This window comes from Vulpes vulpes, chromosome 9 (assembly GCF_048418805.1).
Source record: "Vulpes vulpes isolate BD-2025 chromosome 9, VulVul3, whole genome shotgun sequence".
Classification (NCBI taxonomy): domain Eukaryota; kingdom Metazoa; phylum Chordata; class Mammalia; order Carnivora; family Canidae; genus Vulpes; species Vulpes vulpes.
Genome location: NC_132788.1, coordinates 3,063,307 through 3,079,052, shown reverse-complemented (window position 1 = coordinate 3,079,052; position 15,746 = coordinate 3,063,307). Strand labels below are relative to the sequence as shown.

The 15,746-nt window shown below is 62.7% G+C and overlaps 2 protein-coding genes across 11 annotated transcripts in view; both read left to right on the top strand.

Moving 5' to 3' along the window:
- Window positions 1-6,546, top strand: part of SCLY (selenocysteine lyase) — a 40,865-nt gene extending 34,319 nt beyond the window's left edge. For 4 of the 10 annotated variants that reach the window (XM_072719025.1, XM_072719031.1, XM_072719028.1 and 1 more), the window contains 5 exons: window positions 313-438; window positions 1,956-2,039; window positions 2,922-3,024; window positions 3,998-4,073; window positions 5,626-6,546. In XM_072719025.1, coding sequence (XP_072575126.1) covers window positions 313-438; window positions 1,956-2,039; window positions 2,922-3,024; window positions 3,998-4,073; window positions 5,626-5,779 — 543 coding nt within the window. In that variant the 3' untranslated portion in view covers window positions 5,780-6,546. The remainder of the gene's footprint in view (window positions 1-312; window positions 439-1,955; window positions 2,040-2,921; window positions 3,025-3,997; window positions 4,074-5,625) is intronic. The other 6 variants (XM_072719029.1, XM_072719034.1, XM_072719030.1 and 3 more) reach the window with 3 other exon arrangements.
- A 68-nt stretch (window positions 6,547-6,614) lies between these two features.
- Window positions 6,615-15,746, top strand: part of ESPNL (espin like) — a 29,595-nt gene continuing 20,463 nt past the window's right edge. Inside the window, exons 1-4 of the mRNA XM_072719037.1 lie at window positions 6,615-7,831; window positions 8,777-8,967; window positions 10,441-10,627; window positions 11,250-11,432. Of these exons, the coding sequence (XP_072575138.1) occupies window positions 7,175-7,831; window positions 8,777-8,967; window positions 10,441-10,627; window positions 11,250-11,432 (1,218 nt within the window). The 5' untranslated portion in view covers window positions 6,615-7,174. The remainder of the gene's footprint in view (window positions 7,832-8,776; window positions 8,968-10,440; window positions 10,628-11,249; window positions 11,433-15,746) is intronic.

Here is a 15,746-nt window from a genome sequence, read left to right as displayed (position 1 = left end):
CAATCACCCACTCCAGGTGTAGCCCCTCTCTCCTCTCTGGAGAAGGGGGAGGGCTGGGGAATTCCCAGCTTCTCATCATGCCTTCCCGTGCCCGCTCCATCCGGGAGCCCCGGCGGCGTCACCGCTTTAGAACAAGACACTGCTGTCTCCCAGGAAATTCCAAGGGCTCTAGGAACTCAGCGTCAGGAACCGAAGGCCAAATACCAGAACAAGAGGTGCTCCTGGGGTCTTATCCCTGAGGCAGTTACGGGGCCTTCGGGAGCTCGGCGCTGGGCCCCGGGCGGAGACCTGTGTACTTCTGTCATCCTGCAGCCCATCCCCCAGCGGCTTTACCGGGTGGCCAGGCCTTGGGGAGACCGTGTTCACGAGCCCAATAAACGGACTGATGTTAGAAGAAGCCTCCAATTGTGTCGTCACCCCCGAGGTGTACTTTCTGAGGTCTGTGGAGGGGCCTGCAGGTGCTTAGCGCTGAACGGGAAATGCTCTCGAAGCCTCTGCTAATGTGGGAAAGGCGGCGATGTCCGTACGTAGAGACCGTCTGACAGGCCCACGGATAGCCTGGGCCGGGGCCTTCTCTCCAGCCCGAGCCCTGGCCGCCCCGCCTACAAGACGCAGCTTCCCAAGGCGATTTCTCATGACAGCAGCGCCCCAGCACACTGGCACCTTGCCTGGCTTCTGTGACCTGCCGCCACTGCCACCGCCACCGCCACCGCCCGGCCGCCCTCCATGCATGCACTCGCGCCCTTCACACACTCAGCTTCCCGAGGCCCCTCCCCGGAGCAACGTCCCAGGCCATGGCCAGCTGGCCAGCGTCTGCCAGGCTTCCCGCCACCCCTTTCCCTGTGTGCTTCCTGAAGAGCACCTCCTGCCCATGTCCTCTCCACTGGAATGTCCCAGCCTCCACAGGCCTGCACCCCCCCCCCCCATTCCTGACACCCAGGCTCACCGATCCTCCCTCCTCTCCCCTGTATCCCCCAGGGGAGGCCCAGCCCCGTGGGCCAGCACAGCCGCTGCTGGCCCACCCACCGCTCCTTTCCCCTCTGCCCCTGCCAGGCCTTCGCCTCCTCGCTGCTGGCCGGCCTCCCGGCACCATCCCAGCCTCCTCCGCACAACTGGTCCCTGGTGGCACTCGTCCCGGCCTGCGGCTCCACCAGCAGCCTGTGCTCAGGGCAGGTCCTGACCCTTCTTTTGAGGGACCCAGGTGCTTGACATTCTGCTTGGGCCCACGTATGCATCTCCTCCCTGGCTCCCCTCACCCCTCACGGTGCCTCCCACCACCCAGGACCTCATTGGGAAATCTGGGAGGTGCCCACCTTGTCCTTGGGCCCTGTACCTGGCAAGCCACCAGCCAGTCCCATCTCTACAATATATGGGGTCTGCATCTTGTGTGTCTCCGTGGCTGCGGACTCTGGGCCGGGACACCTGCCATGGTCCCTTCCATTCTCTGCACAGCATCCTGAATGACTGTTGCACATGCAAATCAGGGCATCTCACCCCCTTCTCAAAACCTCCATGTGTCTGCACTAACCCTGCCTGTCGGAGGCCCCGGGGCCCTGTCCCCCTGGGTCACCTCCTCCAGGCATTTGGCCCTAAGCACCTGGCTCTGCTCTGCCCCCTTCACCCTGTGTGCCCCTCGCCCTGGGGAGCGCCCTCCCTGCCTCCCTGCCTTCCTGCTCTGTGGACTGGCTGCGCCTCGGGCTGTGCCTCGGGCATCAGGAGTGCCCTATCTCCCAAGGCCTGATAAAGTGAATTCCTGTTGAACAAGTGAGATAACTCTTCTCAAGCACTTACTGTGGCCCCAGGCACCTAGTGGTGCTCAATAAATATTATCTTGTTCCCATGTTCCAGGAAGAGAGCAGTTTGAAATCGGGCAGTCTCACCTCTACTCTTCAAGGGTGTCATATTCTCCTTTGTTTTATCACCATTAAACGTGTTTTCTTGTATTGTGTCCCCAGGCCGCTGAGCTGGTGACCAAGAACTGCGAGGCTTACGAGGCCCATATGAGAGATGTTCGTGACTACCTGGAGGAGCAGCTGGAGGTGAGCCTGGGGTCTGCGGTGGGGAGGTAAGGGGGGACCAGGGGGTGAGTGCGAGGTGGGGAGGGGAGCGATGATCCTAGGGTCCACGGTGGGGCAGGAGATGGGGAGGTGAGGGGTGAGCGCGAGGTGGGGAGGGGGTGATGAGCCTGGGGTCCATGGTGGGGCAGGAGATGGGGAGGGGAGGGGTGAGTGTGGGGTGGGGAGGGGGGTGGTGAGCCTGGGGTCTGGGTTGGGGATAGTAAGGAGGTGAGCATGGGCAGGGGGGCAGAATGGTGAGCCTGGGGTCTGGTCCACAGTAGGGCAGGAGAAGGGGGGCAGTAAGCCTGGAATGATCCCTGGTGGCAGGGCCGGTGGTGGGGGAGAGATGTGAGGAGGTGAGCCTGGGGTCTGGGTCTGGGGACGAGGAGGTGGGCTTGGGATGGGGGGCGGAGTGGTGAACCTGGGGTCCATGGGGGTGAGGGTGGGGTCTGTCCCCTTCTTCCTCGATTGAGCTGAGGATGGGGGTTGGCGCCCCCCCAGGCAGCAGGCAGGACAGCGGTTGATTGACTGGTGGTCCGGGGACTCTGGGGACGCTCAGGGGAGAGGCTAGAATCCTGAGTCCGGGGACCTCCCCGCCGCCATGGGCTCGAGACCGAGTGGTGATCGTCAGGGACGGGATGGAAATGCAGCAGAGCTAGTGGCTTGATGGCTGTACTGAGGAGAGTTACGCGTATTCGGAAGTTTTTCTCCTAATTACCTTTGCTTTCCAGTCAGTCCCCGTAACGACTAATGTAGATGCTCATTGACGAACTAATTATTCTATGTGTTGAGGTTGAGATTTGGGCTCGAGGTCAAACAGCTGGGGGAGTGCAGTGTGCTCCGAATTCCTCATTGACTTTTCAGGCTGAATTTGATAAGCAGAGAATCCATCTGAACAGCCGATTTCCAGGGACCGAGCGACTCCCCAACACATGCAACTTTTCCATCCGGGGACCCCAGCTCCAAGGTGACGAGGGTTTCCCGGCCTGCGTGTGGGGCGGTGGGCGCCGGCGGGGCAGCTGTCCCCAGGAGGCTGTGGCCGCCTGTTGCATGGTGTGCGGGGCACACGGGGCATCCCCAGCTGCCGTGAGCACCAGGCGCGGTGCCTGCCCAAAGCTGACGGGGAAGGAGAGGAAACAGCAGACTTGAGGCCAGCTCGTAGCTCGGCCATTTCCGTCAGCAGGTTTGACGTGATGATTTGTGGGGAGCAGGAGAGGAGAGGCCGTCAGCATCAAGGTCTGGCTCAGGTGGGGGCACTCGAGTTCCTGGGGTAACTGCCTCCCGGCTGGACACCATCCGATTAGCGGGATCCAGAAAGTAAAACGTGGCTCCCCCATGGCCCTGGGGCTGAGTCCAGGCGGGGGCCGGCCGTGTGTCACGGAGGAGATTCCGTGTCCCCCGAGTGTGGGGTTGGCGCGGCCGCAGAGAGGTGGTGGCTCCCTGGAGGTAGTCAGTGAGACCCGTGTCCATATAAATGAGGCAGGTTCTTCTCCCAGTGAAGTCAGCGAGCGGGTTTGTTCCTTTCATCTCCGGGCTTGGGACAGAAGAGCGAGGTGCCCTCCCACTTAGTACGGGCAGCTCCCGTTGCCCCCACCTCTAGAAAACACAGATGTAAGCTGAAGTGTTACCCGGACCACAGATGACGCAGTAAGGCAGCTGCTGGGCGTCCTGGGCGTCTTCCTAGGCAGGTGACCGGAAATGGCACGTTCGAGGCCAGTTTTATGAGCCAGAATCGTGCCTAGGAGGGACCTTCTTCTCTGGATCCTGTTGCTCTGTCACTGAGATGAGAGAGGCCTCTGCCCTGGAGACACACACCCCCCCCCCCACCCCGCAGGTGGCACAGGGGACGGAGCCTCAGAACTTGCAGCAGGGGAAGAGGAGAGGTGGAGGCGGGGCCCTGCGTGCACTCTCCACCTCACATCCCTGCGGTGTCTCCCCAGGCCGCCTGGTGCTAGCGCAGTGCAGGACACTGCTGGCCAGTGTGGGGGCCGCGTGCCACTCGGACCATGCAGATCGGTGAGTGCTCCACGCGGGGTCCGGGGTGCATCCAGCAGGCAGCCAGGCCTGGGCTTCCAGAGCTAGCCAACAGGGACGCAAGAAGCGACCAGATGTTGCAGGCCCGAGGGGAGAAGGGGAAGCCCCAGCCAAAGGAGGTGTGGGAGGGAGGGGAGGGGAGGGGCAGGGTGGGCTGCAGGAGCTCCCTCTGTCCTCAGAGAGTGAGAGGCTTCCGCAGGGTTGTGACAGGCCAGGCTGGTTCCTGGTGGCCCCCAGGGATTACAGGCCAGGCCCCCATGGCCGAGGCAGGAGGGGAGGGTGTGGGGCCCGGGCATCCCTGGCAGTGGCCCGACCCTGGTGGAGGAGGAGCAAGGGTTCACTGTCCCCCTGCTGTGAGCGGGGGTCCTGCAGGGGTGGGTGCAGTGCCGGATAAGGCAGCCCGGGCCCCAGAGAGGGCAGAGCTGTGGTCACGGCGGGCTGTCAGGGTCTGTGGCTGGCGCCGCGGTACCCCGAGGGCTGAGGCTGGGTGGGGATGGCAGGGCCTCCTCGGGCCTCAGAGCTCCGCAGGCTGCCCGAGGGCGGGTGAGGCCAGGAGCCAGCATGTGGCACCAGAGTGGCCGTCGGGAGGCGTGAGGCCGGGGCCAGGCTGGAGTGCAGGAGGGTACAGTGCCCCTGGCCGCCGCTCACGGAGGGCTCAGTGCCCTGTTTCCCAGACGGGGAAGCTCAGGCACGTGCGGTCTGGAGTCTTAACAGCCACAAGATGAGGGAGAGGGGAGGAGGGGCTGAGGAGGGGACAGGTGTCCGGTGTGGCCCTGTTAGTGGGGGGGGTGGGGATGGAGGCAGACACTCAGGGCTCTGTGGGAGGCAGGGGCGCCCCTCTGGGATAGGAAGTGAGGCCACGCACTGGGGGAGGGCCGGGGCCCAGGAGCTGCGGCCATGTCACTCTCGCCTGCCCTGCAGGGGCCTCTGGCACAGACCCTTGGGAACCAGAGGTGGTGACAGTCCCCTCCCGCCCAGTCCTGGGCTCCGGGGGGCGTTTATCGGGACGGCTGTTAGGAGCTCTGTCGTGACAGCGACCTCTGCTGTGCTGTCCCCCCACCCCGGGCCTGTGCTGGGGGCGAGGGCGCCTGAGCAGTGAGCCCCGGGGGGAGGGCAGGGCTCCCGAGCTGCCCCGCGGTGGCTTCATGGAGCCTGGTGTGCGTGGAGCCCGGCGCCCGGCGCAGGTGCTGTGGCAAACACACAAGTGCCAGGTGCGCCTCGGCCTCCCGCGTGAGCCGCGCACCTCCCCCTCCTGGTCACTCCGTGTGACAGGCCTCGGCCTCGCCGACACGGTCCCGGCGGTCTTGCCAGGCCCTCGCGGGGCCGGGGCAGGGGCCACACCAGAGTCGGAGCTGACACAGGGCCCCTTCGGACGGTGGCCCAGGGGTGTTTGGCAGAGACGGGAGCTGGAGGGTCTCCGGAGCCCCAGCTGGGGAGCTGGCCCGGAGCAGAGGGGGCGGGGTCCCTTCCCCACCCCCGGGGAGCTCGAGGGCCTTTCCTGGCCGGCAGCTGAGCGGCCCCCTCGCCCCTGCAGGCCGTCCCCGGTGCTGCTGAGCTGTGGCATCCCCTTTGACGTGGCCCGGAACGCACTCCGGCTCAGCGTGGGCCGCAGCACCACCAGGGCCGACGTGGACGTCGTCGTGCGGGACCTGAAGCAGGCCGTGGCGCGGCTGGAGGGCCAGGCCTAGCGCCAAGGGCGCCTCACGAAGGCCTTCCGAGGGCTGCACCAGGTTGGCTCTCTTCTTGAGTTGCCCGAGTCTCGGTTTTGTCCCCGCAAGTGCTTAGAGGGCCAGGTGGGGGGCGGTCACTGAGTCAGTGCCCCCCGGGAAGTGGGGTGACCTGCTGTGCGTGCCACCCTCCCGGAAGGTGGCGTTTTTATCCTGAAGACAAAATGCTACTATTGACAAACGACTGTCAGCTGCTGCCATGGAAATAGGAAACCTGACTTTGCTGCCTCCGCCGGCCCCCTGCCCGCCTGCCCGTGTGCTGCGCGCTCTTGCTCCCCCCCTTCTCAAGCCCTTCCTCTGCCGGGGCCACCGAGTTCACGAGGTCAGGCCCCACTCCCTGCTCCATGCCCCCCTCCCAGGGCCGTCCTCGCTCAGCCTGCCCCGGCCACCCAGAGCCACCAGGCCCCGCCCGCCTTTTCCTTTTGGTCACTGACTCAGGGCTCCGGCTCCGCCGGGGAGTCACGGGCGGGTGGGCACAGGTGACACCGGGTCGTCCCTGCGGCAGGAGATCACCTCACCCCTGACCCCGCTGGCGTCACGATGTCCACAGACGGATTCCTCCGTCTTCACGAGTGCTCTGTGGCGTTCTGATCCACCTCGGAGGGAGACACGTAACATAGGAATGATTCCTTAACTGCCAAACATTTTTCATGTGTGGTTTTAAGTGCAAAGAACTACATGGTGATGTTGAGGAAATGAACTAATAAAATATTCCAGGGCTGGTCTTAGACGTTTTATGGTTTCTCTAGCGGATGCTTCTCTGGGGGTCACCGATGTGCCTGGGCCGGCCACGGAGGTGGCGTCGGAGGGGTGTGTAGTGACCCCAATTTAATCGCTGTGTGATTAGGCTTCACCTTAAGAAATTCAGCCTGAGACCGTGTCTCTGGGACTCCCTAGACAGTGGGTCCGTGAAGGCGGCATCCTGCTGCTTCCAGGCAGAGGCCATGCCGATCCCGGGGTGCCCTGGCCTACTGAAGAGAACAGTCTGGGGAAAGATGTGGGGCAGCCTTGAGGACCTGGAGACCCTCACTGGCCTCGGAGGCCTTCCGTCCACCACTCGGGCCCCAAGCCCACAGCTGGCTCGGCCGAGCAGCTGCTGCCCAGAGGCTTACGGAGCCTCCGAGGCCTGGGCCAGCTGAGGGCCAGGACCCAGCACAGGTCTCCAGGAGGCAGGTGGGCCCTGGGCTCCCGGGGTGGAGGCCTAGCCATAGCTCCGGCCCGCGTGGTGGTCAGTTCCCCCAGGAGGGCCTCCCCTGAGTCTCAGGGGACCTCCCCCTGGGGCCACACAGCCTCAGGGCTCCAGCCCCGACAAGAGGAAGCAGATGGAAGGATGCTGGTAACCGTAACCCCCACCAGATGCAGGCAGTCCCTCTTGGGATGAGACAGCACGTCCCTTGGTGCTTGCTCCGAAGCAGGCCGAGGCACGGTCCAGCCACGGGCAGCACCTGCCAGCCAGTGCCCAGCCCTGACCCGAACCCAGCGTGGACCCTCCCCCGGGCCCGGGCCCTCTGCCACCGCAGCTCTGGGCCCGGCAGGAGTGGCTGGGGTAGGACTTCGAGGCCCAGTCCCCGGGGCCCGCCCCGTCCCCCCCTGCCGCCTCCCATCTGCCCTGAGCGCCGCTTATCGGGTAACCGGAGCCGGGAGGCGCGTCCACGCCTGAAACAGGAAGCCCGGGCCCGTGCATGCACCACGACAGCCACCGGGCGGCGGGGCTGGAGGATGGAGGGGCAGCGGGCGCTCACGGCCGCCCGGGCCGGGGACCTGGCCACCCTGAAGCAGCTGCTGGACGCGGGTGCCCTGGGCCCAGGCATCGTCGACTCCCTGGGGGCGGGCCTGGTGCACCACGCCACCCGGGCCGGCCACCTGGCCTGCGTCAAGTTCCTGGTGCGGCAGGCCCGGCTGCCCGGCAACCAGCGAGCCCACAACGGGGCCACCCCGGCGCACGACGCCGCTGCCACCGGCGGGCTGGCCGAGCTGTGCTGGCTGGTGCGAGACGGGGGCTGCGGGCTGCAGGTGAGTGGGGGCGGCGGGGGCGGCAGGGGCATGGGCCATATGGGGCCCTCACCGACGAGGGAGCGGGAGCTGTGAGCCGGGTAATCGGGGCCCCTCGGGCCCCTGGGGCGCCGCAGCCCTGGGCTCTGTTTCGGGGACGCGCTCTGCAAACCCCCGCAGCACAGGCGGTGGTGTCTGTGCCCCGCGCCTGCCTCACCCCGAGCAGCACAAAGCCCGTGAAAGCCAAGGCCGCCCCCTAAGCCACCGCGTGTTCCTCTGTGCGTCACAGGCAGCCACGTGCCCTCCCGCGCCCTCCCCCACGTCGGGGCGTCTGGCCTTGCCCGGGGAGGGGGGCGTGCCAGTGTGCCCATCAGGCCGGATCCCCGGGGCCTGTCTCCCAGGGGGCCTAGAACGGGGTCCGTAGAGAACCAAGTGGGCTGTGGGCACCTGCTCGTACGACCGGACGCCTTGGTGGGCGACAGCACGGCCCCGCGGGGGTGGTGGAGGGGGGTGGGTGAAGGGCCTCCAGGGCCCAGTGACCACCTTGGCAGTGGCCTTTCTACCCTCCGAGAAGTCGCACCGGGTCCCAGACAGGGAGGACTCAGTGGTCACAGCTCGGTGTGCAGCTGGCCCCATCGGCTCTCCCCACAACCCGAGGGGCAGCTGGGGGGCGGGCAGGTAAGGGCGCAGCCGGGGTAGGAGGCAGAGGCCCCGCGGCGGGGCCCAGGGCCTGCCATGCGCGTGGGGGGCCAGTGGGAGCCGAGCACAGGTGAGGGCCAGGCCTGCCGGGAGGGAGGGCCCCGGTGCAGCAGGATCGGGGCTCTGGACCCCGAAAACCTGGACTTGTGTCCCGCCGCCTCTTCCTTCCAGCAGGCGCCTGGCTCCGCTGCAAGGGGAAGAGCAGAGCTGTGGGGGCGGGGGGTGGGGGGGCGGCCGGCACAGGCTCACCCCCGCCTGCCCCCGCAGGACCAAGACGACTCGGGCGTCTCCCCGCTGCACCTGGCCGCCCGCTTCGGGCACCCCCTGCTGGTGCAGTGGCTGCTTCGGGAGGGCCATGCGGCCGCCCTGGAGACGCTGGAGGGGGCCCTGCCGCTGCACCACGCGGCCGTCAGTGGAGACCTGACCTGCCTGAAGCTCCTGGCCGCCGCCCACGGCAGGTGAGGGGCCGCGGAGCCGCCTGTCTTCGTGGGAGCGCTGGGCGCGGGGTGGCAGGGCAGAGGGGGCGGGCTGGTGGCCTGCGAGGTGGGCCTGCAGGGGGCTCGCGGCGGGAGGGGCGGGTGCGTGGGCCGGGGCATGGGCCGAGGGCCGATGAGACCCAGCAGGGCAGGGGACACGCACACCAGGTGCCATCGTCTGGCTGCGCCCAGGGGCGGCAACGAGGGCCGGGAAGCTCCCTGTGACTGGGCAGGACCCCAGTTCCCCTGGCTGGGAAGCTGGGCACCCCCAAGTGCCCTGAAAGGAGCAGAGGCCCCCATCAGGTCACCCGGATTGTCCTGCCTCCTCGTGCCCTCCTTGCACTGTCGGGGGCCCCGTGCCACTGCCCAGAGTGGGTGGAGGGGCTCACGGGGAGTGGCAGCATCGGGATGGGCCCGGCTGGGCGGGGGCAGCCTCTCCTCCAGTCCTGAGCCCGCACTAAAGGTGCTGAGTGCACAGTGACGGGCCTAGGCCTCCCCACGGCCTGTCCCCGGGGCTGCTCTCCTGGCCAGGTGTGGGCCTAGTGTCCACCCCACGCCGGACCTGGCCTTTCCCCCGAGCCCCCTTTCCTCCAGCCGTGCCTGCCTCTTCTCCCCCGGGGGGCCTCTTGCCTGGCGGGAAGCCTGGCTCTTGGGCTGCCCCATACTTGCTGCCCGACAAGGCCAGTTCTGTCCCTGGTCCTCCCGTCCCCCCTTGGTGAAAGGCCTGGCCCCAGATCCCCAGGGGCGCTACAGTTTTTACAGTAGTTTCTACCATTTAAAACCCAGAGACTTCACATTAGAACGACCCGTGTGCACGTGATGTGTCCTGCCCTAGTGCCCACAGGCCCTGGCAGTGACCGCGGCAGCCAGAGGTGACGTCTGTGCCACCCAGGGATGGGGTCGGCCTTGGGTAGGCGACGGTCCCTCCCTACAGCATTTCACCCAGCAGGGCGGGGGACACGCAGACCAGGAGCGCACCCGGCCCTGCGGCAGCTCAGAGGCAGAGCGAGTGGGCAAATCCCATGACCTCTGTCCGTCCACGCCAGGGCCTGGAATGAAGATGCCCGGCCTGGGCGCTCAGGGCTAGCGTCCCGCTCACGGTGCCCCCATATGCGGAGCAGGCCTGGGCTCTGGAGGCTCGATGACCCGCCTGCCGCAAGCCCCGCTGGGCTGTTCACCTCCTAGCAAGCCCCAGCTCCGTGAAGTGCCGAAGGGCTTGATGAGCGTGTGCAGAGCTGGAATCCAGGGGGAAGTGCTGCTGGTGCCCTTGGGCAGTGCACACCCTGTACAACCCTACAGGCGACCAGCCAGCGGCCCCTCAGCCAGTGAGGGGGGCTGGGCACAAATAGGCCGGCCAAGTGCTCGGACTCCCCTCCCCTCGGCCTTTGGTTGGAGCAGCCCCCGCCTCCTGCAATCCCCCACCGAGCACCCCCTGAGCCTCACCTTCCCTGACAGCGGCGTGAACCGGCAGACATGCAATGGGGCCTCCCCGCTCTACCTGGCCTGCCAGGAGGGACACCTGCATCTGGCCCAGTTCCTGGTGAAGGACTGCAGTGCCGACGTGCACCTGCGTGCCCTCGATGGTGTGAGCGTGCTGCACGCTGCCGCCGCCCACGGCCACTACTCGCTCGTCGTCTGGCTGGTACGTGGGGGCGTCGGGGGAGCAGGAGGCTCCAGGAAGGCTGGCAGCTGCTCCTTCCTCAGCCCCAGAGCTGCCTCCCAGCAAGCAGGGCCTGGCTGGGGTGGGGCTCTGCCTCTCTGGGCTCAGTCCCAGGAAACCTGGGGACCCACGGGGCCGTGGGGGGCGGGACGTGCCTGGCTGTCACTCTGAGCACCCCTGTGTGCTGGCCCAGCCTGGGGCTGCAGGTTTGACTGACAGTGGCCCCGCAGCACAGCGGGGACGTGCAGCAGCGCCCCCAGGGATCTGGGAGCCCGCCCCCAGGACTCCCGCTGGGTTTCCTGGTGCTTGCTCGGAAGCCGCACGGGGCACCGGGCACCTGCTCCTGGCCCTGACCTTTCGGCCACTCGCTCCTGCGGCGCTGCTCAGAGCCCCCAGCCAGTCCCTGCTCTCTTCCCTCCTGGACCCGTGGAAGGCTCCTTCGGGCCTCTTTCTGGAAGGAAGCCCCGAGACCAGGACACAGGCTGGCCCAGGGTGGGGGGCGCCTCCCACTTCTGTGCCAGGCCCCCTCCTTGCCATGTGCCCCACCCAGGAGGCCCAGGAGCAGTCAGCACCTCAGCCGGTGGTCCTCCCCCACGTCCCCCAGGTCACCTTCACTGACATTGGCTTGACGGCTCGGGATGATGAGGGGGCCACAGCCCTCCACTTCGCGGCTCGAGGCGGCCACACACCCATCCTCGACCGGCTCCTGCTGATGGGCGCACCGGTCGTGACGGACTCCTGGGGTGGGACCCCCCTGCACGATGCAGCAGAGAACGGGCACGTGGAGGTAAGGTGGGCGAGGTGGGGGGCTGCGCAGGGGGGGCCCCGGAGCCCCCGGAGCTGGCAGGCCTGAGGGCTCCCCATGCCCGCGCTTCCTGGGAGAACATCCAACCCGCTCAGCAGCCCCGCGGGAGAGCTGTCGTGGGTCCCCCTCCACAGATGGGCCAAGTGAGGGAACCAGACTGTCTGCCTGGGAGCCAAACCCGTGCCTGCCTGGTGCGCAGCCCTCCCCGGCACAGAGGCTCCGGCCTGCGTGGGGATAGCCCTGGGCCGCTGCGCTCTGCGGAGAGCCCGGGAGCAGGGCCGCGCCGGGGGCAGGCTAGCCCTTTCCCATCACCCAGGAGATCCGGGACTCACGTGGCCCAGGCCCTTAGGAACCGGACTTGGCAGGGGTGACGTTTGAATATGTGAGGTCCGTCACTGAAGGGAGGTAGACGCAGCCACCGGCCCCCGGCACCCCGCACTCTGACCTCACACAAAGGCAAGGCCAGATGGAGAGCAGAGGGCAGGGCTCCTCGGCCTGCGCACCCACGGGGCACCGTCTCCCACCTCCCCGGCGCCCGGGGCGCAGCCTGCTGCAGCCCTGAGCCCCGTGCCAGCAGGGCTCATCACGGGGGAGGGTTTTACTGAGATGCCACTGAGTGGCCCTTGAGGTCCAACCCAAAGCATGCCCCGGGGTCCCTGCGGCCCAGCGTCAGGGGTCAAATAGGGTAAAGCACAGCAGGAGAGTCCAGGAAGCCACTCGCTCCTTTTGAAGAAGGCGAAGGAGACCTCATCGGGCTCACGACAGCACTGATGAGAATGGTCCCTCTCTGGCTCTCCATCCTCCCCACCCTCCACCCCAGCCACCCTCCCTCTCTCCTCCTTCAGACACCACTCAGCCCTGCAGGCTCGCTCCCCCCCCCCATTCCCCACTTCCCACCCCTACCTAGACAGGGAGGGGGGCAGCAGGCAGGAGGGCGGGGTGAGCTTCAGGCAGGGCTGGGCCCATTCTCAGCAGCCTGGGAGGAGAGGGTGAGTCTGCACACGCCCCTGCAGCCGCACAGCTGTTTGTCCCGCCACATTAGGACAGGGACCCCGAGTCCAGAGGGACCCCGAGTCCAGAGGGACCCAAGGAGCCCCAGCCCGGCCAGAGAGCGCGAGGTCTGCATGCCCCTCGGCCATCACTCCCTCTGCAGCTGTGTCATTTAAGAGCAAGCCAGAGATGTCATCACTGTTTTATCTAGAAACACTTTAGCAGACATCTCCAAGAGATAAGGGCTCCTTTTGTTTGTTTTTGTTTTTTTATCACAGTTTGAGGCCATTATCACACCTAAACACAGTTCATAGTGAGGTCCTGCTGTCATCTCAGGTCCAGCCGGCTGGTTGTGTCCAGCATCCGCTTCCCTGATCGCACCGTAACCAGGGGGCTGAACAGGAGCCACACACTATTGATTTGTCTGTTGAGTCTGTTAATCCATCAACAGTTCCAGAAACATACTTCGTCCAGGAAACCTAGGGTTATGCTTGATCTCCCCTGCAACTTTATTTTTTTTTTAAGATTTTATTTATTTTTTCATGAGAGACACAGAGAGAGAAGCAGAGACACAGGCAGAGGGAGAAGCAGGCTCCCTGCGGGGAGCCTAATGCAGGACTCGATCCCGGGACCCCGGGGTCACACCCTGGGCCAAAGGCAGGTGCTAAACCACTGAGCCACTCAGGGATCCCGTCCTCCACAGCTTTAAATTCTTGTTTTAGAATAGTTTAGGATGATTTTAGATTTGTGGAACCACTGAGACACTAGTACCAGGCAGAGTCCCCCTAGACCCGCATGCATTTCCCCCTATCATTAGCAACTTAATTAACCATGGTATATTTGTCACGATTGATGAACCAAAACTGATACAGTGCTTCTTCTTTTTAAAAAAAAATTATTTATTTATTCATGAGAGACACACAGAGAGGCAGAGACACAGGCAGAGGGAGAAGCAGGCTCCCTGCAGGACTCGAGCCCAGGACCCCAGGGTCACGCCCTGAGCCAAAGGCAGATGCCCAACCACTGAGCCACCCAGGTGTCCCTGATACAGTATTTCTAACCAAAGTCCATACTTCATTCAGATTTCCTTCGTTTTTAAAATATTATTTTATGGGGGAAGGGGGCGTGTGCTCAAGAGTGTGCATGAACAGGGGAGGGGCAGAGAGGGAGGGACAAGCAGCCTCTCCACTGAGCATAGAGCCCAACTTGGGGCTCAATCTCATGACTCCCACACCAAGACCGGAGCCAAAATTGAGTTGGACACTTAACTGACTAAGCCAGCCAGGCACCCCCAGATTTCCTTAGTTTTTACCTAATATCATTTTTTTCTGCTTCAGAATTCCCTCCAGGATACCACACTACATCGAGTCCTCAGGTCTCCTTAGCCTCCTCGGCTGGGACAGAGTCCCCTCATGTTTAAGAATAAAAATTTGGAATAAAGAGCTTGTGTCCTAGCAGCTTCTAAAGGGAGCAATGATTGTTTAGCATGTTTTTGTTTTATTATGTCAGTCTTTATTCTTTGAATGGTGTGAATTATGCCAATTACGTTTTTAGTTGAGGTAAAAAATATGTAACATAAAATCTACCCTCCTGGGGCACCTGGGTGGCTCAGTCGGTGAAGCATCTGCCTTCAGCTCAGGTCATGATCCCAGGATGGAGTCCTGGATCAGGCCCCCCACTCAGCAGAGAGTCTGCTTCTTCCTCTGATACTTCCCACTTTTGTGCACTCTCTCTCTCTCTCTCTCTCTCAAATAAATAAATAAATAAATAAATAAATAAATAAATAAAATCTTAGAAAAAAAACAAAAACCTTACCCTCCTAAGTGTACAGTGCAGTGATGCTAACTATGTGAACATTGTTGTCCAGCACAGCTCCTGGTTCTCATCTCTCAAAACCGAAACCCGGGCCCCATTAAACATCCCCCTGCTCACCCCTCCTCCAGCCCCTGGCATCCACCTTTCTACTTTCCGACTCAATGAGTTTGACAACTCTAGGAACAGCATATGAGTGGAATCAGACAGTATTTATCCTTTTGTGACTGGCTTATTTCACTCAGCACCACATCCTCAAGTTTCATCCAAGTTGTAGCGAGGCACAAGATTTCCTTCCTTTTTTTAAGGCTGAATCATATTCCATTGTGTGGATGGACCTCATTGCCTCTATTCATTCATCCACCAGGGGACACTGGAGTTGCTTTTACCTCTTGGCTATCGCGAGCAATGCTGCAACGAATATGGGTGTGCAAATATCTCCTCGAGACCTTTCTTTCTACTCTGATTACTTTTAAAAATGTTGAACCAACCTTGCATTCCTGGAGTAAACCCAACCTGATCATGAAATGTTACTTCTTATATATTGCTGTATTTAGTTTGCTAACATTTTGTTTGAGATTTTAGATGTGGTGCATGATGCTAGTGCAGTGGTTCTTAAAGGTGTCTGGATGCAGGGAATCTCCAGGACAGGTTGAAAAGAACCCAACACCCAGGTTCCACTGGCCCAGAGATCCTGGTTTGATTGATCCTGGGTGGAGCCCCCAGGTATCAGGACTCTTTAATGCTCCCCAGGTGATTGTGATGTACAACTTCAAGAAGCATCTGTGTGAATAACATTAGCTGAGCTAATCTAGAAAGAATTCATAGAGATGATGGTTCTTACAGTGGTGATTTGAACATGGGAAGGAGTGGGGTTTCAGTTCAGAGAAAGAGGGCTAGACATGGTCAGACTCTAGAGCAGAGAGCAGGAGCTAGGGCTGGCAGTGAGGGGTCACTGGTGACAGCATGGAACTCGTTTTAATGCTGCATCAGGAGGCTGCTGTGAGATCTCGAGAGGAGGGCTGTTTGGAGGAGGGCATACTGGAGGAAGTTGCCATAAGATGGGGTGTGGTCTGGGTCTCTGAAGATGAAGTGGAAGAGGAAACGATGGGAGACAAGTGTAAATAAGGTTCTCTCAGGGTTCCGATAAGTGGTTTTAACTCATCAGTGGTTCTCTACCTAACTTAACGTTGCCACTAATTCAAGAAGCGAACTTACCACTGAGTGTTGTAGGAGTTCCTAGAGGCATTTGGAGTATGACTGCCTCAGTTGACTTTCTGCTCCTATGACAGGTGCAGGTGAGTGCTGGTTTATTCATCAGAGCCTCTGATGTCTGTTCACTCTTCTCCATTCAGATACTCACCCATCTGACACAGTTATGGAGCACTTGCTCAGGACATGACCAAGGATTCAAGAACCACAAGAGTATATTTGGCTCTCAGGGCAGTACCCTGTGCAGTGGGTGTTGGAAATTTCAAGGCTGTTTTTTGGTTG